The following is a 24,655-nucleotide window of genomic DNA, read 5'->3' as shown; positions in this document are numbered from 1 at the left end:
GCAAGGTAAGAAAAGTGAGTCTTTTCTCAGCACCCAAGCCTCGGGACACTCTTCTGCCTCCCGACGCGCTATTACCTTAAATTTGGGTGCCAGACAGGTTTAGGCCCATCAAAATTAAAACCTTGTCCCAGATAGCTCTAAAAGCCACCAATTACATGCAATAAAACAATAACAAAATAAGAGTGTATCAACTTTCAAAGCATAAGTGTATTATTCAAATATCATAAAGAAAACAGTAAACAAAGGCAAGGAGTTAAAGACTCAAACAAAATACCAACAATAATCAAATACATAAATCCCAACAGAACAAAACGTCCAAAAATAATTATTCAAGTGTTTGTGTGCGTGTGTGTGTGTAAATGTATGATAGAGAGTTCAGGCAGTAGGAGGGTTTGTGAATGGTGCACGCTGGTTCATGAGGAGTTAGCAATATACCTGAACGATGACTGTGGGCAATACTGCAGGACACAGAGTGAGAGTCCAACAAACGGGAATAAAAGTTAGGTCAGAAGAATCAAGGAATCACATGGCGCTTCCACTTTAGACCTTTAATTTTACCGTTACACCTTGACCATGGAGCTCTTCGGCAGTTGCTGTTCCTACGAACCCATGCCACTCCACTTCACTCAAGAAGTGCAATCAACGGCAATGAAAATATCCAGGTCTCACTCTCTGGTGATAAGCACTGTCAGATTTGTCCCTTTGTGGTTTCTTCCTCTCTTCTCCGATCGTGTTCCTAATCCACATCACCGTACACAAAGCCGCAAACTTTCTCCTTACACAGCATGGCACACCACAACTTCACCTCACTCCTGTCTCAAATCTCTCTTCTTTCTCTTTTTTTGACATTAACAACCATCTTCCTGGTTACCTTTATAGTTGCTTTTATTGTTGACACCTGGTACGCTAACAAGCAGCCATTTTAGTTGGTGGTGGATCCTTAAAGGGGCAGTGTATATAAAACATACAGTTCTGCTCCGCCACAACGTCTTGATCTGTTCAGACAGCACCGCGACGTTAGCGTACATAAATCGCCAAGGCAGCGTGCACTCTCACAACTCACCCGCCATCTCCTTCTTTGGAGTCAGCCGTGACTCAGGTCACTGCGTGCCACTCACATCCCTGGCAAACGCGCGGATGCGCTGTCTTGGCAAGTTTCTCCCAGCAGAGAATGGAGGCTCCACCCCCAAGGTTCAAGATTCCTACGACCCCCTTCATGGACCAGGTTGTGAGCCTGCAAGCAAGCTGCCCCGGGAGGAGGCAGACCCAGCCTTCTTGTTGCTGTGTCCGGTACGTGCTTTGCGTATCTATTTGGACCACACGCAGAGCTCTAGATGTTCTGAGCAGCTCTTTGTCTGCTTTGGCGGATGGCGGAAAGGGAACGCCGTCTCCAAACAGAGGTTAGCTCACTGGGTCGTTGATGCTATTTCCTTAGCTTAACACACCCAGGCCATGCCCGCCCCCTTGCGGGTTCAAGCACACCCTACGAGAAGTGTGGCCTCCTCGTGGGCACTGGCCCATGGCACCTCCTTAGCAGACATCTGCAGTGCAGTGGGCTGGGTAACACCCAATGCCTTTGCCAGATTTTACAATCTCAGGGTTGAGTCGGTGTTTTGTCAGGTCCGAGCCGGTAGAACTCCGGCTCGGCACAATGCGGCACAACCGACTGGGTGCTCCGCTTGCACACAGCGCCCTTCACCAAGTTGATTAAGTGCGCCTTCTATCCCAGGTTAGCCACTAAACGTCGCTCCCTGGATGTTCTCCTCCCTAGCCTTCTGGCCGGCAAATTCAGTGGAGCAATTCGCGGCCAGACCCACTACGGGTCACAATTGCTCTGTACTTGGGTCGGGCTCCACGTCTACGAACAGCCGACGCAGGTGCCTCTAGCACGCGGTAGCCTGCTTGCACATGTCTCTACAGTTCACGTAACACGGTCAGTGCGTGGCGTTTTTAGATGGGATCCCTTGTGTCACTTCATTTGACACAACGTCGAGTGAGTGACAGAAGAGGAACGTCATGGTTAAAGTTTTAACCTCCGAGGGAAGGAACGAGACGTTGTGTCCCTCCGGCCACAGCACTAGACCACGTACCTTATAGCACTGTAAACGGCCGTACCTTATTTTCGGCTCCTCGTGCAAAATCCTGACTGGCACTCACTGCCCCGCTTCCCTGTATACCCGTATGTCTGGGGCGGGGCATGCAAATTCTGTCTGCCAACTTTACATTGGCCTTTTCTTAGGTTCATAGGTACGTTTGGCATCCCAGGAAGACCCCTTGTGTCACTTCATTCGACACAACATCTCGTTCCTTCCCTTGGGGAATAGAGGTAACAACAATGACCATGATGTTATATATCATACTAAATTATGTTTTTTGAAAATGTAAAAATGCAGAAAGTTTTTTGTGAGGGTTAGGGGATATAATCTATAGTTCATACAGTATAAAAATCATTATGTCTATGGAGAGTCCTCGTAAAGACAGCCGCACCAACATTTCCGTGTGTGTGTTTGTGTGTGTGTGTGTGTGTGTGTGTGTGTGTTTGTTTGTTTTCCGAGGAATGTTTTTAGGTTACAAACAAGGGTATTATGCTATAAATGTGGTTTATGAGGACAAATCTAGTGTCCCCATAATTCAAATCGCTTAAACAATATAAATAATGTTTTATTGAAAATGTCAAAATGCGGAAAGTTTTTTGTGAGGGTTAGGGAATATAATCTATAGTTCATACAGTATAAAAATCATTATGTCTATGGAGAGTCCTCATAAAGATAGCCGCACCAACATTTCCATGTGTGTGTGTGTGTGTGTGTGAATACCGACCTTAAAAGAGGACTGTATGGCAGACTCTGGCGGGTAAACAATAAAATGCCTCAGTGTGAAGCCGAAGCCATGCGAGGTGCGCCGCAGATGCAGTGTTTTAGGCCCTGGCCATGAGAAGGGCTCCTCTTCAGCAGCCGGAGACAGAGCTGATGCCTCACTGCACTCCCAACCATCCTTCTTGGCCTGCAAGAGAGAAACAATCTTACTAACTGGTCATGAAGCAGATTCTTTTACCAAATCAACTTAAATTTATCACAGAGGTAGTCCGCCCTGAGTCACTTTAGGGTCACAGAGAGGAGAAATATTAAGTGTTGTATATAACAGAAAAACTGTCTCATAAATCAACACAGAGTTTTTGTAAATCTCTGGTCATTTCTTATGATATATGACGAGTACGAGCACTTTTTATAACTTATGAATAGCCTTTAATTTATTTATTTTGTTGTATACATAATATTATTTTTATTTGCTGTGTTGGCAAAGCATTTAAAAAAAACTTTTTAAAAACTTGGAATAATACGTATGCAGGGTTTTGGTGGGGTTTTTGCTATTTTATTGAAAGAGACAGTGAGAAAGCATACAGCAAACCGCTGAGAGAAGAGGATCAAATGATTGAGAAATTACACAATCCAGATTTAAGGAAATATTCTCGGTTCAATACAAGTTAAGCTCAACTGACAGCATCTGTTGGATAAAGTGTATTACCACAAAATGAGGTTGGCCCATATGACTCTACCCTCCCTAGCAACCGGGCCAATTTGGTTGCTTAGGAGACCTGGCTGGAGTCAGCAAGCCCTGGATTCAAACTCGTGACTCCAGGTGTGGTAGTTATCTGATGTAACATCACCATTGACAATAACTAGAAGTTAATCCGCCTAGAACAGTAGTCTGCTGCAAAACAATGATTTAAACAGCTTTACGGCTCAAAAAATACACAAGTTTTAACACAATAATTAGTTAATTAATTAATCCCTCAATCCTGCTAAATGCTTTTACAAAAGTATAAGCTTCACATTTCTGCCTTTAAACACTCAAAAAAATTAGCCCCATTCACATCAATTGCAAGAATCTCACTGCAACCTCGATTTTTACTATTTACACTGTGTTTTTGTACCATGTTGAGCATTGTAACCAATTCCATACATGTCAGTTGCTCACTTTCTCATGTGTAATTTTTTTCAAAATGTGAATAACCATTTTGTTTTCAATATTGCTAAGGGTTTATGGTTTACAGATGTAAGTTGTTTAAGATACTATAAAGTAATTCAGGTACAGTAGCTTAAACAAAAAAAATCATATTTTAAAGTGAATTGTATCAATTGAAATTAATTGCAATTACAATATCAAGGGAAATAATCGACAGTTATGATTTTTTTCATAATCATGCAGCCCTAGAGGCATTGCACTGAATTGGTTATGCAAATTATACTGTACGGTTTCCATGATAAATAATGACTTGCCCATGAGACTCATTGAAAACAATTAACTCCACAATAAAGCAATTTCTCTCATGCAATATTGTTTTTATAAAACAGTCCTTTAAACAAAAAGCTAATTTAAAGTAACTGACATTTTAGACACAATATGGCCAATTATTTTACTTGTGCTCCTTCAATAAAAATTCTTCCAAAAGAAGCAAAAAAGTCAAGCATTTGAATTGTTTAAAGCGAACACAGAGTGAAAAAAACAGCGTCCCAGTGCTATTATACTAAATATCAGCACACCTAAGACACCACTTATCCAATCAGATAACAGAATCTAAAGCAGCTCCTATAAACTAGATCCTAAACCTAAGGCCACTGTGATGAAACATATCGTCATATAAAAGATGTTAAACATAAACCTGGTAACTCGCAAAATTACTCATGTTTCTCTGCCCTCAGTGTCATGGCTTTCATTCCTATGGTATCTATAAAGAACAATGGATGTCTCTAAAGGGCAGAAGGTATTGAAACAGACTATCCTGTGAGAGTTTATAAAGCATCACTGACACGAATTGACATATATCATATATCTGCCATGACAATGACTGTGACACAGAAAACTGAATCAACAAATTGTTTTTCTTCATACGAACATGCACATGCCACACACACACACACACACACACACACACACACACACACACACACACACACATACACTACCAGTCAAACGTTTTGACACACATGACTGAATTTATGTTTCTCATTATCTTAAATACCTTTTCATCTAAATGCTTAAACTTAAATTATTGAAATTCATTTGTAGACAAAAAACTATTTTGCCTATTTAAAATCTGTTTAAAATGTGTGACTAGTAGTGTACATTTCAACACACGAATTCCATCCAACCATTTTTATGCAAATTTTACATTTGCACTTAAGAAAACCTGAATGAAAACGCTTGAGATGTGCATGGACTCTCAAAATTTGCTTAAAAGTTTATAGGTTGGCAAATGCACATTTTAATTCAAAATGCGCATTTAACAGTTTATTCGCAAAATAATTTTTGGTGTTTTGACCGTTTGTGCCATAGACGGTAAAAAAAGATGGACGACGCCCCTTCACTCTTTTCCATTGGTGAGAACTGAAGCCGCCAGTGTCCCGATATGGCGCTGACATCTTGTGCTGCGCAGTTGCGATTTCGGGACCAGACCTGCGCAGTAGTGAGCAGGAAGTAAAGCCGCGAAATCAAGGACCCGCCCTCACTCTCGCTGAATCAATCGCAAGCACACGCCCCTGCACTTTTGACTTATGACAGTGTGAAATAATTAATTATAGAAATTTAGATATTAAATTTAAAGCTCCAATCCCCTCAGTCCTCCGACGATCCCGAAAAAAAGTCCTTTGGTGCTTCAGTGACTACTTCGCTCAGAGAACCTGTCAAGCACAGCTGTCAATCATGATGTCACAGCACCGTTTTTATAGCATCAAATAACTAAAAACAAACTTATTTTGAAAACAAACACTTGAAATGACATCAACGTGATAGAAACTACAGTAAATGACAGAAACTATCTTTGGAAAAATATATGTGAAGTGTAATTTAATTGTTTAGTTGGTCTCATGTCCCGTTGAATAACATGGGGAGGCGGGGTTTATGACCTATACAAGGACCAGTCACCGGGGGGCGATCGAGACGTTTTGGCTTCACTTTTGAGGGCTTGTGCGGCACACTTGGTTTGTGCATGTGTTATGGTTGTGCAAAATTTTATGTGTTTGGCCCTACAAAAGGTCCGACCTTGGCACACAATAATTTGAACAATGCCCTTGACATTCGAAAGTGTTAAAACCCACAGCTGGACATTAAAGTGGGCCCTCACAATTCAGATTTGTGCTCTCCCAGGTAAGTGGGCAGCATATTCGCAAAGCAACTGTGGGGGAACAACCCGCCCCTCCCTTACGTCATCGTTGCCCTGCCTCTTTTGAGGGTCGTCCTTGAGCCATGCTCACAACAGGAGTGGGCAGGAGAGAGGCACAATTTAATAAGCCTTTGATGATGAGTACAAGAAGTACTTAATTATCGCTGCCTTTTAAATGTAGCACAGGCCTCTCCTCTGGAGGTCAGCCTGTATCTTTAAGTGCTTGCATGCTGTCGTCCTCGAAGTTCCAGGAGTAGAGCAGGGAGGGATGCAGCCGAATTAGATGCGTCACTGGACCCGCTCCCCTGGGACCCCGGTGAGGATGATATGAGCCACCGGGGATTTAAACATGCCTTACAGCCAACGGGCCAGGATGCCGGGCTGCGATTCCCCTTGATACTGCAGCCCAGAGAAACAAGTGCAGCTTGTAAAGAAGGCGTGGCCCACCGCGGCCCGGACCTATGATGGGAGCATGTGTGACCGCAGGACCCCACCCATGTCCTGGACCATTCCTTTGGAAACTCCCCAACCTACACAGTGCACCGTTGCACCCCGAGGATGCCAGAATCACACATTTTGTGGGATATTTTTTCCCCATGGACACTTTCATTTCCCTTTTTGAACACATGAGATATTACACTCATTCTGTGGCATCTCCTATAAAATGATGTACAATTGCTCCACAACCACTAATACAACTTTCTCCCAAGCAAGGAGGTCGTTAAGCCTCCATCATGACTTGGTGGGTCCCTGAAGATAATGCGCATGATGTAGTGGATGGAAACTCGCAATGATTCACGTTTTCTAAAGACAAATGTTTTTTAAATTTGCTTGAAAAATGCTAAACATTTGGATGGAAACCCATCTACAGGCTGTATTCAATGTTTCCCTTATCACAGAAATTCTTTGGGTGGTGAGAGGTGGTGTTTCACACTGGGGCATCTGGCTCAGGCAACGTCAGTCTCACAGGAAACTAGTGTCATTTACATGATGAAATAATGGCAGTAACATCCCAGTCCACCACAGGGTGTGTGTCTGTGGTCTACTCTCACAACACCACATTGAGTTTAGGTCATTCGGCCTGCCAAACAGCCCAGACTGTGGTCTCTCTCTGCTGGAGATGAATGGATTTAGAGGGAATGGATGTGTTTAAGCTTATGGCATGGCTCAGGTACACACAGCTGTGGACGTCTCTAGTGTCTGGGCTGGGCTTCTACATAATCAAGCCAGAAAATGACATCACCTGAGTGAATTTCATCATCTACTGTACATTCAGTTCTGGGCGCAATTAACCGCAAGAACTCAAGAGAGAGAGAGAGAGAGAGAGAGAGAGAGAGAGAGAGAGAGAGAGAGAGAGAGAGAGACATAACTGAAGTCACAGAAGAAAGAAAGACTGCGCTATTTCTGCAGTATGTACTGTATACTGTGCGCACATACGTTTTCAGAATTATCTACATAATTTGCCGAAATGTGCAGTATACAACAGAGCATATAGTGTGGAATACTGGATACCAATGCAATGTGATCGACTGACCCTGCATTTCCACTGTGATGAATGAACTCGACCACGATTTAAAACATCTCTTTCTTGACACATTATTTGACCGTGCTGCCAAAAATTATGTCATTTTTACACAACATTGGTTTCAAATAGCAAAATAACTGTTATTTGCAAGAAAACACCACTTGCTGAATTAAAGATGGCAAAAATAGTGAGGTGACAAAGCATACTACTGAAACATTTATCAATGCAGATTGCATGTTTTACAAACTGTTTGTAAATAGTGTGCAGTATACAGTGCTGGGTGGATTACTTGTGAATTGTAATCGGGTACCAATTGCAAATTACATGACAAAAAAGTAATCAGTAATGTAATCACATAGATTATATTTTGGGGTAATCTGATTATTTTGGATTACTTTCAACCTAATTCTATTTTATGTCACATGCATTTGAGTAGAATAATCATTTTAACATAAAAGTACAGAGGAAGTACATGTATTCTATTCATTATTACACACAAAAAGAGCGTAATAAAAAGAGCTCATGACATTTTTAAAAAGTGCATTAAGCATTACATGAATGAAATAAACATTAAATCTAACAGCAATGACAGTGCATGGCCAAAGATTATCATTAAAAACACTGAGACATCAAGTTCATTTTAAGTGCATAAAACAATAGCAGCATTACGAACATTAATGACCATAAAATCACCATAAAACAATCATAAAATGAACAAAACTTAATGACCATAAAATCAACAGCAACGACGTTGCCTAAGTCAAAGCTTTCATCTAAAAACACTGAAATACTTTTAACCCTTACTTTTTACTGACAGTCCATCGCCAATTCCAAAGCTGAGGTGCAAGATATCATCTTGTGAACCGCAAGAATATTCTAAAAGAGCAGAATATCTGAAAACAGCTCTCAGTTCCTCAAAGTCACACAAGGAACAATTGTGTCAAGTTTTCTGTCAGGTTTCATGTAGTGGACTCCACTGCATCAGCAGCAACAGTAGAGTGATGGGCTTGGTTCCATATTGCTGCACATTTTGCAGTTAAACTATTGTGTACCCTGCGGGCAGGACCCTTGGAGATGGCATCTACTAGATCCTTTGAAGCAATTAACTTCAGTGTGAGCTGCACACCATTGGTGACATAGTAAGAAATAATAAAACCTTTTTAAAAGAATATCTATGCTCGAAATATTCATCTGTGAGACTATTGTTCTTCGGGTTAAGGATATGATGATATTGATATGAAAATTATCAATAAATGATTAACAATTTACTGGTGTTGCCTTGTTAATATGTAATCTATATAAAAGTATCTGTAGTCCAATTACAAGTATTTTAAAATGTAATTTTGTGAAATAATTTTCCACACTCTCATTTGTGTTTTTTTGTTTGTTTTGTTTTTGTCTAGGAATAATGTTCAACAGTGTATGTATATGTATCACAGGAGAAAATGATGAAACTTCCAACCTCAGAAATGTTGCTAAATTAGGACAAATGTGCTCTGTTTCTGAAGCCAAAAAGCTAATGCATCCATTCATGACCTCAAAACTAGAAATTATAATCCACTACTGGATGGATATCCTGCAGGTTTAATAAATAAGCTTCAATTAGTTCAAAATGCAGCAGCTAGAGTGCTGACTAGAACTAAGAAATACAGTATGATCATATCAGCCCAATTTTATCATCACTCAATTGGCTACCTGTTCAATTTTATATACATTTTAAAATGTTGCTAATTTCTAACTAAGCTTTGAATGATCTAGCGTCTCAGTATTTAAGCAACTTTCTATCGTACTATAATCCATCACACTCACTACGATTGCAAAATTCTGGCCTGCTGATAGTACTTAGAATAACAAAGTCAACAAAAGGAGGAAGATCCTTTTCCTATATGTAATTGTCTTCCTAGCAAATTCGGGACTCAGACATACTCTCTCAGTTTAAGTCTAGACTAAAGACTCATCTATTCAGACAGGCATACACCTAATTTATCCATCAACTCATAGCTATGCCGCTTTATTCAAGTCTACCGGAACCAGAAACACTTCTCATATTCTATAACTCTGCTTTAATGTGAACAGCATTTATGCTAATATGAATCAATTTGTTTCCCTGTCTCATCCTCGGGATACATATCCCAAAATTACCAGAGCTTGCGAGATCCAGCTCAACTCCAGTCCCATGTACCACTATTTGTCACTGAGCGATGACTATTAACTGCAGCCTGTGCCAGCAAGACAGTGACGGGCACTTTGATGATCACTGTCTGCCTCCCTTCAATCAATTACGATGGACTTCACAGAGGATGAACTGCTGCCAACTCCAGACGTACAACAAGGGGTACTTCACAGGCAACTGCCTGCATCTTGGACTTAGAATGTACTCCATTGGAAATGAACTGCCTAAGGATGGACTACACTATCTTAAAATGGAATACATAGACTATACATTAATTCTAACTATAACCTTCATCAGTTAAATAATAAAAGACACTGTATCTATGTGCACTTCCACAGTCAATTTGGGATGGACTTTAAAGACACATAATCATCAACTTTACAGTTCAGTCAATATCTTTAACTATAGATATTGTCCACAAACATCTATTCAAATACTATATTACTTTTAATACACATAGATAACTAATATTGGCATTACATTCATTCTCTATTGCCAGATTGGAACTATGTCCTATGTATTCATCTTTCTCCATGTTTATTTGTGTCTCTCACTTTCAGTCATATGTACATACCAAGATATAGATGTTAAAGAAGAATCTCTACCAGTTCACACTTTCTACTATCGCAAAGACATACAGTATATCACCATACCAACCAGCCTTACACACTACTGTTTGAAACTTCTATCACTGCATAATGCATTCTATTTCACACTACAAAAAGTTGGCAGTATACTGGGTCCCACTTTATATTAAGTGTACTTAACTACTATGTGCTAAGATTAAAATACATACAGTATAATGAACTTATTGTGTAACTACATGTTGTTCTGTAAAATTCTCACAAGATTCACATTTGCTGCTACTGAGGTTGAGGTACAGGTAGGTTAAGGGGTAGGGTTAGGGTTTAGATTAGAGTTAGGGTTTAGGGTAAATTTCGGTTTAGGATTAGGTTAACAGTGTAACTACAGACGTATGTTGTAGTTTAAATACAGGTACAATGCAACAACACGTATGTACATAATAAGTACATTGTATAAAATGCTTAAAGTACATAGTAGTTAAAGACGCCTAATAAAAATGGGGTCTGTATACTGAACACCCTACGCAGTATGCAGCAAGCAGTCTTTCATTTATTTATTTAACTTCACCTGGTAATGCTACCTTGATTCATACACATGGTTTTCCAAACTCTTTCCAAAAACAACCACTATAACGTCACAACTTTCCTATGTCTTTCATTTTTAATTTCTCAGTCATTACCCAATCCTGTTTTCTGTGGCGGGCATGCAAGCCTGTTTCCAATGCTAAATTTAACCTGTTAAATTATACAGCAGGAAAAAGCACTCATCTGAACGTCTGAAAGTCCAGCAGAAGAGAATGACTGCTCTGTTTGAGACTCTCCACACCAGAAACACAATCATACAAACCATCCAGTCCAGCAAAGAGCATGAATAACACACCCAATCCCATTGGTCACATTTAAGAACCAATGACATGTTCTGATTTCACCCCCACATGCAAAGCAAAGCTCTTATGTTTATTTTCTTGAAAACTGTAAACACTGTGCATCTGTGGCACTATGAAAATTCTGCAATTGGTTTTGAGCAACCTTTCTCATGAGAAACAATGAAATAACTCAATGGCATGAGTTGGGGGCGGGACTGTATGTTTGTTTGACTGGCAAACGGGAGGCATAATGAGGAAGCTGTTTTAAAAACAATGTTTATTTTTGCAATTCCGTGTGGTAGCGCTAGTGGCACAGAAATTACATACATCTGCTTTACTGTTGCTATGATGAAATGCATGAATCTGTGCAGCAGTTCAGTAATGGCAGGTATGAGTCACTTTGGAGCCACATTGGAGCTCTCAAACAAACACTTTCCTAAACATAAAAACACAGCAACGCAACTCAACCACTTTAAAGAACACTTTCACAACTCTAGATGAAACAACCTCTCAGATCTTCCACTTGGCATTTGCATAAAAGATGCAAGCAGTTACCCATCAAAAATCACAGTTGAATCATGAGGTTTCTCTTTTGGGATCATTGCTTATATAGGAACAATAACTGAAACGTGAAACCAAGGCACGTACACCCATAGTTGTCTCTTTGTGAAATATATACTAGATGTTGGGTCAATGTAAGAGACTCAAGCAACCACCCTGGACATTAATGACGCACAAAGCATTCCTGAGAGCTGTCTCCTCGCCCCCCTCAGCCCTGTGTAACTCAATACAGCACCAGGAGCGCCTGCCAAAGAGCGGAAAACATCCATCCCATTGCAGAATGGCTGCCTTTGCACTGTCACAACAAACGCATCTCCTTCTATTTAGTTCTTCTGCTCTAAAAGGAATGTTCCATGTTAATATAGGTTAAGCTGTATTGACAGTGTTTGAGTCATAATGTCTGTTACCACAGAAAATAATTTCAAATAGTCCCCCAGTAAAAAACAAAAACAAAGGAAGTTCAGGAGGCCGGACAATAGAAATTACACTGTTTTGAGAACAGGTATCAGAACTTTTATTTTTTTTAAATACAGAAGAATGCATTTTCAATAACGCTTAACAGAACCAAAAGTCATAAAATCTTTTGGCTCCTTTAACTCTACTTAAACTTGCATTCTTTTGCCGTTGCGGACGGAGCACCATGCAAAAATACTCTGATAGTGTTTCCTGCACTACCATTCTCCGGCACTGCAACAAAACAGCTAAAGCAGCAGCGTAAACCCACCTCAAATAATACATGAGTTTTATCACATAATTCATGCAATTTTGTAAACAAAACTTGCATTTCTGTTTTTAATCTCCCGGATTGCTGGCCTTTCCATTTAAAGTGTGTTCGTGCAACCACAATTTTTGAGGAGCGAGTCAAATTGTAGTCTGTAATAATCAACATTATGCCACAAAAGAACTTATCTTGTAAAGAACAAGGACATTTTTTTTTATCTATAGTACGGCTTGGTGGTATATCAACTTTTTAAGATATATTGATATATTTTCAAATGAGATATAAGATGAGACAATACTGTTTACATTGATATAGTGTTACATAACCGTTTCTTCTTCCGTTAAGCCGCTCAGTGTTTGCATCTCTTCTCTCTCACACTCTCCGTGCAACCCCGCCCCCACTCTCCCTCTGCGTCTCCGTGCAACCCCGCCCCCACTCTCCCTCTGTGTCTCCGTGCAACCCCGCCCCCACTCGCTCGCAAGCACAGCGCAGGTTCACACTGCCGAAGACTTGGTTAGTAAAAAGAATAACAATGGTTAAATTACTTGGAGACGGTTTGGATTTAAAAGATCAGATGAGCAGCAAAACCACTGTTTGACTGACAGGTGGCTTGTGTGTGTGCGGCACGCTTTATACGTGTGTGCTCCGAGAACGCTCGCGCCTCAACTGTCAAATGCATTACAAAATGTCTTAATGAGGTGTTCACGTAAAAACAGAGAGTTTTGTTTAAAGTGAACATAAATATCGGGGAAAAGCTCATTTGTATCGAAATGTATGACTTTTAAATGTAAGCTAATAGACCTGCCGTGGTCTAGTGTATCCTTAATGTTAGTCAAACAACAACATCTAGTATAAAAGTATTCAAGTATTGTTCATACAGGGAAGATCAGTAGTGATTTTATGTCAAATTCAATCTGAATATTTAATTGAATATTTGATACTGTTAATTTTTTTAAAAGCTGTTAAAAAGCAGTTTTTTAATTTTTTTAATATTCATTAATTGTTTTTTTGTTATTTTATTACTGACTGTTTACTACTCTTGCATAATAACCTGAGAACTTAATTATTTTATAATTAACAAATCAGTTAGTGTTAGGCTATTATTTGTTGTGGTACTGAAGCTGGTATCAAAAATCATCACATTTCACTAAAGACTACTGAAATGTTGGTATTGTGATAAATGTATATATTGTGTATGTTAGATCTCGCTGCAATAACATGATGGAAAAGTAGATCTTATTCCTTAGATGTGTGAGCACACCTGCTGTAAATGATGGTGAAGGAGGCTTTCCTTTATTTGACTGCCATGCATACATGTAACATACAATAACATCCTCTACCCAGAGCAGTTTACATTTCTGTCCCAGATAATCGAATTGATTGCATAGGTATAATACTATTAGGTTGGCCATGTCGTACATTTACAAAACATAGAACAGAAGCTCTGACCTGTTACTTGAGCTTGCAACCAATACAGGTCCTTTTTCTCAATTACCAATTCACCTGTCCGAAGGACAAGCACATCACAATGCTTAATGTCGAGCCCTGCATCTCATCTGTAGCGAATGCCATAAACAGGTTGCATCCAAAAGTTGAAGCACTTCAAATCTCTTCCACAACAGCGACATAAACAGCAGTACCGTATGTGTTAAAATTTGTGCTGCTGCTGCAACCCGACTGGAAAGCCTTCGCAACCCAAAAAGTCTTCTGCCCTGAAACACAGTGCGTTGCAAGCTTCATTTACCATCTCACTTGTGGCTTTGACTTACAACTGAACATTTAGTCCACTTTGTAGAAAATACCGAGATATATATAGTGTACCGCCATTCAGCCTAAAAATACCAGATATGATTTTTGGTCCATTTTGCCCAGCCCTCACCTATAGCACATCCGTATCTCCTTACCAATGATCGCATGTAATTCCTCTGAGACATCTTCCTCGGTCTATGCCAGGAGACGCCCTTGTGGGCCTCCCGGAGCCCCAGTTCCACATCACCCCAGTATGCCCTGGCCAGAAGCTGGAACCAAAGGCACGATGTGTCCGATAAACAACCGTCCACTCCTGTTAGACAATCCCAGGAACAGTTTCCTATCGCACAGGTACAGTCCTCCACCTCCACCTGATCAGAGCAGTCCTTATTGGGCAGGACGCAGCGGGCACACGCCCCATTCTTCTGAGTGAGCATGACAAATCCTGCTGCTCCCGGCTCCGTCTCCGTTCCTCTGCTGATCTTCTGCTGATGTGACTCTCTCTCCTTGTCCAAGCTCCCTCCCTCTCTTGCTCTCTCTTCCAGAGTGGGACGGCAGAGCGCACACATGCATGAGGTTTTCATTGAGAAACGGAGAACATCAGGGAGAGAGTGAAGAAGGGAAAGAGACCATCACAGAGCAAACCAGCAGACCGCACACATCTGCCTGTGCTGTGCAGGGTGGCTTAAATGTTTGTCTTTTCTTTCTGTTCCTCTATACTGTATACATCTCCTTTCTTTCATCATATCATGAAATACAGTACCAGCCTGATCTCATGAGAATAACGTGACTGTGGCGACATGTTTGCTAAATTATATAGATGGTTAATTATATATCATCGGAGATCTGTCCACTGAGTTGCGCTAAAAGTGAGTTAAATGTTCTACACAACAGATAAGGTTTTTAAAGGTTATGCTAATTGAGTTTTAAATCAACAAAGCCGACCTCCCTACCCTAAACATTAAACCTAAACCATAGTGTCATTAGTGATAGTGTCATGAAAGCTAATTTTATATGATAAATACACTTTCGGCTCATATGTTGTCTTATGTGGTTTTCAGGGCTTGTACCCTGGTTCTTTACATCACAAGTTCAATTCTTTATAAGCTGACCTACTGCACAAATCAATTGCATTTGAACAAGCTTGTAAAGGTAGTTGGTTATGTAATGCAATCGTTAAAATGTATCGCCTTATAAGTCATGCGCTGTAGTAAAAGTGTTTATATGTCATAAGATAGCATTGAGTGAGAAACAGGGCAAAAGGGTTTATGAACTGATAATCTGCCATTTATTTGTGATTCGTGTGATAAAGAACAAAAGTCATTGTTGTTTTAGCACCTCTAGTGTTCATTTCAGCAAGAACACTTCCACGATAAGTACAAGTGATGTAAAAATCATGTTGCAAAACAAAAAAAGGCATAGCAACATGATTCTATAAGACCAGGTTGGGGGATTCTTTTATTAAGTCAAATAATTCAAAGAATTATGTAGAGAATGTATACCCAAAATACATTCTAACAAGTATGCAAATGCAGACTGAGTGCTTGGCCAACGCAAACCTCTGTACTTAAGGGAGCAATAGAGTTACTTTTAAATGTCTGCTCAATTAAACTAGATGTGTCATTATTCAGGTAGCTATATAGAAACAGTGAGTGTGTGCTATTGTATTTACTAAACTGTTGATCTGCCAAAACCTTAAAAAGAAAATCAACTGTAGAAGAAGACAGTTTACGCTAATGCCCACAATAGTGGCCTTTGTGATAATCCTGAGATTGCACTGTATAGCATACTTGCATTATGAATTGCACTCGGACACATTTCTTAACAATGCAAGAAATCAAGCTTATATAGCTAAAAGTGTTTGCCTTCACATATGTGTATGTTTGTGGCCTTTGACGTTCCCAATGCAAAGCTACCTCCACCGTCCTTGCATACCAATTATAGAAACGTCTTATTCAGAATGTTCATGCTTATTAGGGATGTGCAAGAGATAAACTATTTTTCACTTGACATAGCATCTCAAAGACGCCACGCACAAAAAATAAATAAATAGATACGTGCAAAGACTGAATGTTTATGGCTGTAACAGTGGTGTTATAAAGTGGATGCATTTAACTTTTCACAACTTTTCTGAGAGGGGTTAACCATGCTAATTTCTACAGTACAGCACACTATCAGCACACCTAACATAACTAAAGAGAACTCACTGAGCACTTTATTAGGAACACTTTGGTCCTAATAAATTGCCTGACCTTGTCTTCTGCTGTTGTAACCCATCCGCCTCAAGTTCTGCTCACCACAATTGTACAGAGTTACTGTAGACTTTCTGTCAGCTCCAACCAGTCTGACCATTCTCTTTTGACCTCTCTCATCATCAAGGAGTTTCCATCCACAGAACTGACGCTCACTGAATGTTTTTTGTTTTTGGCACCATTCTGAGTAAATTCTAGAGACTGTTGTGTGTGAAAATCCCAGGACATCAGCAGTTACAGAAATACTCAAACCAGCCCATCTGGCACCAACAATCGCACGGTCAAAATCACTGAGATCACATTTTTTCCACATTGTGATAGTTGATGTGAACATTAACGGAAGCTCCTGACCCGTATCTGCATGGTTTTACGCATTACACCGCTGCCACACAATTGGCTGATTAGATAATCTCATGAATAAATAGGTGTACAGGTATTTCTAATAAAGTGATCAGTGAGTGTACATAATAAAGTATCGAAATAAATTCATTAAGTTAACTAATTGATTATATACTAATATGGATATCATGAAGTATCGATTTATCGATTATTGATCGGCACGTTATTATATCGATATGTTTTTGATGCATCAATATATTAAAATTAGCCTACATTCAAATCAGAAGCCCAATTGCCGTGCTTTCCAATTCACTCAGTTGACCTCTGTTTAACAGTCTGGCGTAATAGCGCTGGGAGACCACAAGAGGGCAATATATAATTTACTGAAGCCAGTCGTGGTCACGATCACACACAAGACAAGCTGAAGTGGTGCAGATGGCAATACATAAAAATAAAGGTTTTTGTACTTCAATAATGAACAAAGTGAAGGTTAGTGAAACTGGTGTAACTACGTGATGTTTATTATGCAATTTCTCTGAATGTAGTCATGAATATGTATTTAATTCAAGCTGTCAATCCACAAAAAGACATTGAAAACACATTGTGTATACTGTATGAAAGATAGTCACATAAATAATCTTTGTCCTTTGATAATGACTGAAAAGTGTTATGGAAATCAAGTTGCGTTCCTTGGCACTTCAGAATGTTGATGAGCGTTGGCGGTGTGTGTGTACCTTTGTAGAAAATAAATAATTGTTTCAAATTTTAAAACACGCCATGTTGTCTGTCAGACGTGCCTGATGTGTGACCCCCTTTAATATACCCTACCACTCACACTTTACCAAAGTAAGAGGAGACTCAGGCCCTGTTTCCACCTGGTATTAACATGCATTCCGGGTGATCCGATCATGTGGTCAGGTGAGACACATGGCTGTTTACAGCTGGTCAATTAAATGCATCACCAGTGACCACTTGAGTTCGGATTTGGAGGGGAATGTCTCCGTTTCATGACGACAAACATCAATCACTATGCCAATGCATTGCTGTTACTTTCAAAGTCAGAAAGGAAACAGTGCGCTGTTTCTCCAAAATGCAGTTGAAATTTAATCTAAGCACAAACGCAACATGTCAAGCAGACATGTTTTTTTAGCGGATTACCTGTATTAAAGGAGCTTCAGGTGTTCATGGTTCTCATCTGTGTTGATATCAGACACTCTAAAGACGATCTTTGAAGATCTTGTGTGTGTGTGTGTGTATCCGCTTTTTAACATTTCCGATCGACGGTTATTTCTTTTTGAAACCACTCACAAACGGCAAATTTTAAAGTCACGTTTTAGCGCAGCGGTTGATTGACAGGTGAGGGTAGGTGATTCACTGCTGCCAGGTTGCATACTGGACGGATTAGCACTTAAACCTCAAATGTGATGTGGACACATGTGTTTTTGACGTCCAGTTTAGATCTGTATTTGGGGCTGACCACATGTGATTGGATCACCTGAAACACATTTTAATACGAGGTGGAAATGGGGCCAAAGACTGTGCAACGAGCAGCCCTATTTATAACTGGAAAAAAAATTAAATACAGTATATCTCTAATCATTGGGAAAATCTTCCATTATCGATGCATGAAAAAGGCATTGATCCCAAGCCTAAAATCTACCCAAATGTAGTTTATTTAAAACATCTTACAATGCAAGAAAATCACATTTACATGAGAATTGAAATTATCTGAAAATTCGATGCTTGTGAAGTCAAAACAAAACAGTCATGCACACAACACTTGCTCACATTGGATAGGCCGGTATTTACACGCAATTCAAAATCAGGGTAATGAGAAAAAGCTAACCGTGTTGATGGGTTTATGTTTAAACAGTTTATGACCTGACACTAATAATGGCAACAGGTTTAAGGGATTGACATGACCACATTCATTGTCGGCTTATTAAAGCTGCACTATGTAACTTTGTGCTCTCTAGCAGCATCTGTGGTTGAAAGTTAAAATTGCAAGCAATTAGCGGAAGAACACATTAAGGTGGATGAATCTCATGATTTGAGCTTACCTTGACATGATCATGACTGGGACATATTCAGAGCCGGATTCATAATGTGCTATTTTCAGACATTTAAAACTGAAATACGACTTGCTTTGATGAGAAAGAAAGATCAACGCTCTTATTTACATATTTTGAATTAATGAATTTTACACTTATGTTGCTTATATTGTTTTACACTCAAAGCGATGTTACATAGAGAACAGGGGACTCAATCACCTCAATCATTACATCAGTATATTTTATTATGATTATTCAAGTGTTTTATCTACTATTAATGTTTGTATTGTACTACACTCACCAATTTAAGAGGTGAAACTCGTGATATGGCTGATACGAATCAATGGAAGCCTTTATATTATTATATTATATTGTAAAGCCTCAGCTGATAATGCAAGTTAACTGTAATACTACAATAGTATGTCTATGCAATGCACACAATAACAACGTAAACTAAAATATGAGGAATCAATAATGGAGATCAAATATGCTTTATTCAACATGAAAATAATATGCTTAAATATGTAATATAACAATTACAAAAAAGTCAATTTCAGAAGTCAGAAATATTAATAAACATGTTACAGTCAATTCACCAGACAACATATATACATCACGATCGGTAAGCACACGAGTAATGTTAGATTCATACAAGCATGACAAGCAATATTAGCATCAACAACCCTACCAGACAACATATCTAAGCATTATAGCAGGTAAACAACTACCAAATGGATAACATATACATCCATCCAGACAGCAGCGATGCTGTCCTGAATTGTGTGAGTGTGACTGAACTGAACTGAACAGCATACTTTCTCCAGCTGGAACATGAACCAGCAGGTACTTCTCTCCTGTGTGTGCGGACATGAAGTAATGACATAAGGATGAACAACATAAACCAGCGATTTTGCACCAAATATGACCCGACTGAAGGTACAGTTGCATAAACAGTCTAATTCTAAGGGTCAAAAAAAGCAGACTGATCATTTAAAACAAACTGACAATAAGATTTTTGGAGTAAGAAACTTTGACTAACAGTATAAGTGAACTTCAGATTAATAAATATATATATAAAATGCTAAAAAGTGTAGGATGTGAACAATTTAATCTAAAAAACCCCTTCCCCATCATTCATTTTCAAAGAATAATGATTTGTGTTTGTCGCACAAAGCTATTGAATGCTTCAGAATCCAGTGCTCGAGTTTTTGGCCTACTTTTATGATTTTTGTCCTTTTTGGAGCTTGACAGACCCTGGTGTTCTTTCATTGTTTGGAAAAGAGCGGTGTGAAAATTCTTAATAACATCTACTTTTATGTTATATGGATGGATTATTTGTTTATTTATTTTTCCATTTTAGGTTAAAAAAAATCTTTCTCAGCTACAGACCACAGTGTCACTGTCACATCTAATGCAGTAGTGGAGCAGTTCCTCTGCTCCTGCAGTGTTATGTAAGGTGAGCACTCAGTGCCAAGAGATCTGATCATGTGATCACCAGCATACCGACCCAGAGTAGACCCTCAAGCGCAGCTTTATTTTAAGACGCGCTTCCCACAGTGTCCAAACCACTAAGACAAGCGCATTAATGAATTCAAACAACATTCCAGCATGAAGACCCGCTTCATTACCAAAAACACATATAGCATGGGCAAAACACATCTATATAAAGCTGCACTTCCTCTGAGCATCAATAATTCACTCTATAAATTCCATTCTAAAAAAATGTAACATATGTTACATATTTCACAAGCATGTTCTGGTCTATTTTTTGCGAGATACACAGAAAGCTTTCAGAATCGTAAAAACAGGAAACCGACTATGGCATGTTCATTTTCATTCCTCTACACTGGCATGGCATCTCATTACCGCATACACATTCCTTCAGACATCAACCACTCACTCACACTATTGTGTATGGAAATATATGACTAAAATAACCCATGAAGTTATGCAAGCCATCCTTGTTTGTGAGGATCAGGGCAAGAGTGCTCAAAAGGGGCAATGTGTGATCCCCGCTAATGTACCAGCCCAAGAAATAGAAGCCACACTGTGGAATTGGTTTGGGCTCATCGTAAAGTCCTTGTTGTTTATTACACATCATAAGAAATCCACATAAATAAAAATATACTCCAGCAGGACAGCGTCACTGTCTGTATCCAAGAAGACTATTTTATATAGCATATTTCAAGCTGCTACCATGGTAACAAACAGCACAATCACAGGACATCATGGTGCTGTCATGAACTCAGTTTCCCAGCAAGCAACGCAAACTCCAAACATGGCCACCCCAGACTCCAATTCCCACAACACAATTCTCTCAATCACGGATTTCTGATTACACACACTTGCAGGAAATTTCAGACCCTTTATAAGAGACTTTCAGCCACAGTCACATTGCGAAGTATACGCTCTATTCCTTGTGTCTTAGACGTTACCAAGCCTTCATAGTCTGCCTGATCTCTGGTTAAAGTACCTTTGCCTGTTTTGACCACGAGTTTGTCTCTAGCCCTGTTACCTCTGTTTGCCAGTCGCCTGACCTTCTGCCTGTATTTCCTGTCATCTTTATGTGTGTGTGTGTATATACATATATGTGTGTGTGTGTGTGTGTGTGTGTGTGTGTGTGTGTGTGTGTGTGTGTGTGTATACCCTCTGTTGAAGTCAGAAATTTACACACACCTTAGCCAAATATATTTTTCACAATTTTCAGTTTTTCATAATTCACATTCCCAATGGGTCAGGAGTTTACATACACTTTGTTAGTATTTGGTAGCATTACCTTTAAATTGTTTAACTTGGGTCAAACATTTTGGGTAGTTTCCACAAGCTTCTCACAATAAGTTGTTGGAATTTTGGCCCATTCCTCCAGATAGAAATGAGTCAGGTTTGTAGGCCTCCTTGCTCGCAGTTTCAAATTTTCTTTCGGATTGAGGTCAGGGCTTTGTGATGGCTACTCCAATACCTTGACTTTGTTGTCCTTTTTGCCACAACTTTTGAGTTATGCTTGGGGTCATTGTCCGTTTAGAAGTAATTTAGACATTGAGAATGTCTTGAGATTTTGCTTCAATATTTCCACATAATTTTCCTTCCTGATGATGCCATCTATTTTGTGAATTGCACCAGTCCCTCCTGCAGCAAAGCACCCCCACAATGTGATGCTGCCACCCCCATGCTTCCAAGTTGGGTTGGTGTTCTTCAGCTAGCAAGCCTTACCCTTTTGCCTTCAAACATAACCATGGTCATTATGGCAAAAGAGTTAAATTTTTGTTTCATCAGACCAGAGGACATTTCTCCAAAAAGTAATATCTTTGTCCCCATGTGCACTTGCAAACTTTAGTCTGGCTTTTATGCTGGTTTTGGAGCAGTGGCTTCTTCCTAGCTGAGCAGCCTTTCAGGTTATGTTGATATATTACTTGTTTTACTGTTGATATAGATACTTGTCAACCTGTTTCCTCCAGCATCTACACAAGGTCCTTTGCTGTTGTTCTGGGATTGATTTGCACATTTTGCACCAAAAATACGTTCATCTCTAGGAGACAGAATGCATCTCCTTCATGAGTGGTATGATGGCTGCATGGTCCCATGGTGTATATTTGCGAACTATTGTTTGTACAGATGAACATGGTAGGTTCAGGCGTTTCCCAAGGATGAACCAGACTTGTGGAGGTACACAATTATTTTTCTGAGGTCTTGGCTGATTTATTTTGATTTTCCCATGATGTCAAGAAAAGAGGCACTGAGTTTGAAGGTAGGCCTTAAAATACATCCACAGGTACACCTCCAGTACATGCCCTAAACGACCTACCAAAACTATAGTTTTCTAATATGAAATCTGTGTAGTGGTTAAAAAATTGGCTTTAATGACTGCAACCTAAGTGTATGTAAACCTCTGACTTTAACTGTGAGTGTGTATGTATGTATATATATATATATATATATATATATATATATATATATATATATATATATATATATATATATATTAGTTAATAATAAATATCAAGTACACTTTTCAATAGGCATGAGGTGATATGGAATTTGTAGGCCGATACTGATAATCTACAGCTCATTGTGGTTGATACCAATATGGAGATATACATTTGAAACAAAGATAACCACTACACTTTTCAATAGGGTGGTAAGATTGCAAGACAGCAGTGTCTGTTGTGTTCTTCACACTACGATGAAACAGAAAATGTCATTTTAATTAATTACAGAAATGACATCCAAAACAGTTTTTTTTTTGACAACGGACGACTGTGGCGTAATCCCTAGGGATTTGCCTGAAGCCGAATACCTTATTTGGAAAGGCGCGAATAATGGCTTCAAAACTAATAATGAATTCATCTGAATAATAGAAAAAATATTTGGAAGACTGATCATCCAATGAACACAGGCATAAAGTGATATTTTAAATAAACATAGAAAATTACAAAGCATGTTGTACAAAGCAATGTTGAGTCTATGAAGCCAATATAAATTCAGAGTGGATGACCACATTTTCGACTCCATTTGCAGTGTTCGTTGATTGTGCGTGTCTTAGGAATCTTAGCTTGCTAAGAGTATTAACTCTATCATACACTTTTTCCACTTCCTGAAATGTCTGTTTGAAATGTTTGGATGGATTTATAAACCAACCTGAGCGCAGTGTTTAATTCCTGACCAAAGAAGTGATGATTTTATACTGAATCTCGACTGTAAATTGACCACATTTATATTTGGTTAATCCTTTATTCCAAAAAATGTTAAAGGCTCTATAGAGGTTTAAATACTTCCTAGAGTGCAAATCTATTCAGAATGTTCCTTCACATGGAGGAATTGGCAATTTGTCAATTGCTTGACAACTCGTGCCTCCAGGTTAACATCACTACTTGCACACTGCAGACATAAACAAAAATGATGTTTCAGCAGATATTTGTGTCTGAAATGTGTTTCATGATGACATCAATCCCTATGTCAGTGTGTTAAAAGCGTGATATTAAAGTGCATCGAAGACAGAAAAGACAAAGCGCAACAAAAACAGTGCACTGTTTCTCCCAGATGCAATTAAAATTTAATCTAAGCACAAATGCAATATGTCAAGCAGAACTATCCGTTACCTTCGTGGATTACCTGTATTAAAGGAGCTTCAGGTGTTCGTGCTTCTCATATGAGTTGATATCAGACACATTAAAGAAGATCCGTGAAGCTCTCGTGATTGTGTATGTATTCGCATTTTAAAATGTTCAGATTAGACGTAGTGTAAAAGGATATTTCCTTTTAAAGCCACTCATAAACGGCAAAGTTTCAACTCTTGTTTTAGCGCAGAGGGTTGATTGACAGGTGAGGTGCGGTGCTTCACTGCTGCCAGGACACATACAGGACGTAGTAGCATTAACACCTCAAATATGATGTGGACACATGTGTTTTTGACCACATTCGTATGTGGTTTTGGTGATCTGATAATTTATGGCAAATTAACATTTGGCCACTTCATGCATTTTTACTGATCAGATAGCTATCCGATCATGAAAAGACCAGGTGTAAATGCCCTCCTAAACGCATTTGAGACTGCAATCCGATCACTCAAACCACCACCTGGCACATTCCAGACAAAACTGATCAAGTCTAAATGCATCTGGCTGTTCAAGTCACATATTTAAACTTTATAACACACAAACAGCGCTATTTCAGC

The 24,655-nt window shown here is 39.2% G+C and overlaps 1 protein-coding gene across 1 annotated transcript in view; it reads right to left on the bottom strand.

Moving 5' to 3' along the window:
* The window catches only part of LOC127634041 (rho GTPase-activating protein 21), a 69,921-nt gene extending 55,116 nt beyond the window's left edge, over positions 1–14,805 (bottom strand). The window contains 2 exon segments of the mRNA XM_052113438.1: positions 2,821–3,003; positions 14,498–14,805. Coding sequence (XP_051969398.1) covers positions 2,821–3,003; positions 14,498–14,779 — 465 coding nt within the window. The 5' untranslated portion in view covers positions 14,780–14,805.
* Positions 14,806–24,655: the final 9,850 nt, after the last annotated feature.

The sequence above is a fragment of the Xyrauchen texanus genome, chromosome 41 (assembly GCF_025860055.1).
Source record: "Xyrauchen texanus isolate HMW12.3.18 chromosome 41, RBS_HiC_50CHRs, whole genome shotgun sequence".
Lineage (NCBI taxonomy): Eukaryota > Metazoa > Chordata > Actinopteri > Cypriniformes > Catostomidae > Xyrauchen > Xyrauchen texanus.
This window is presented reverse-complemented; position numbering and strand designations above follow the sequence as displayed.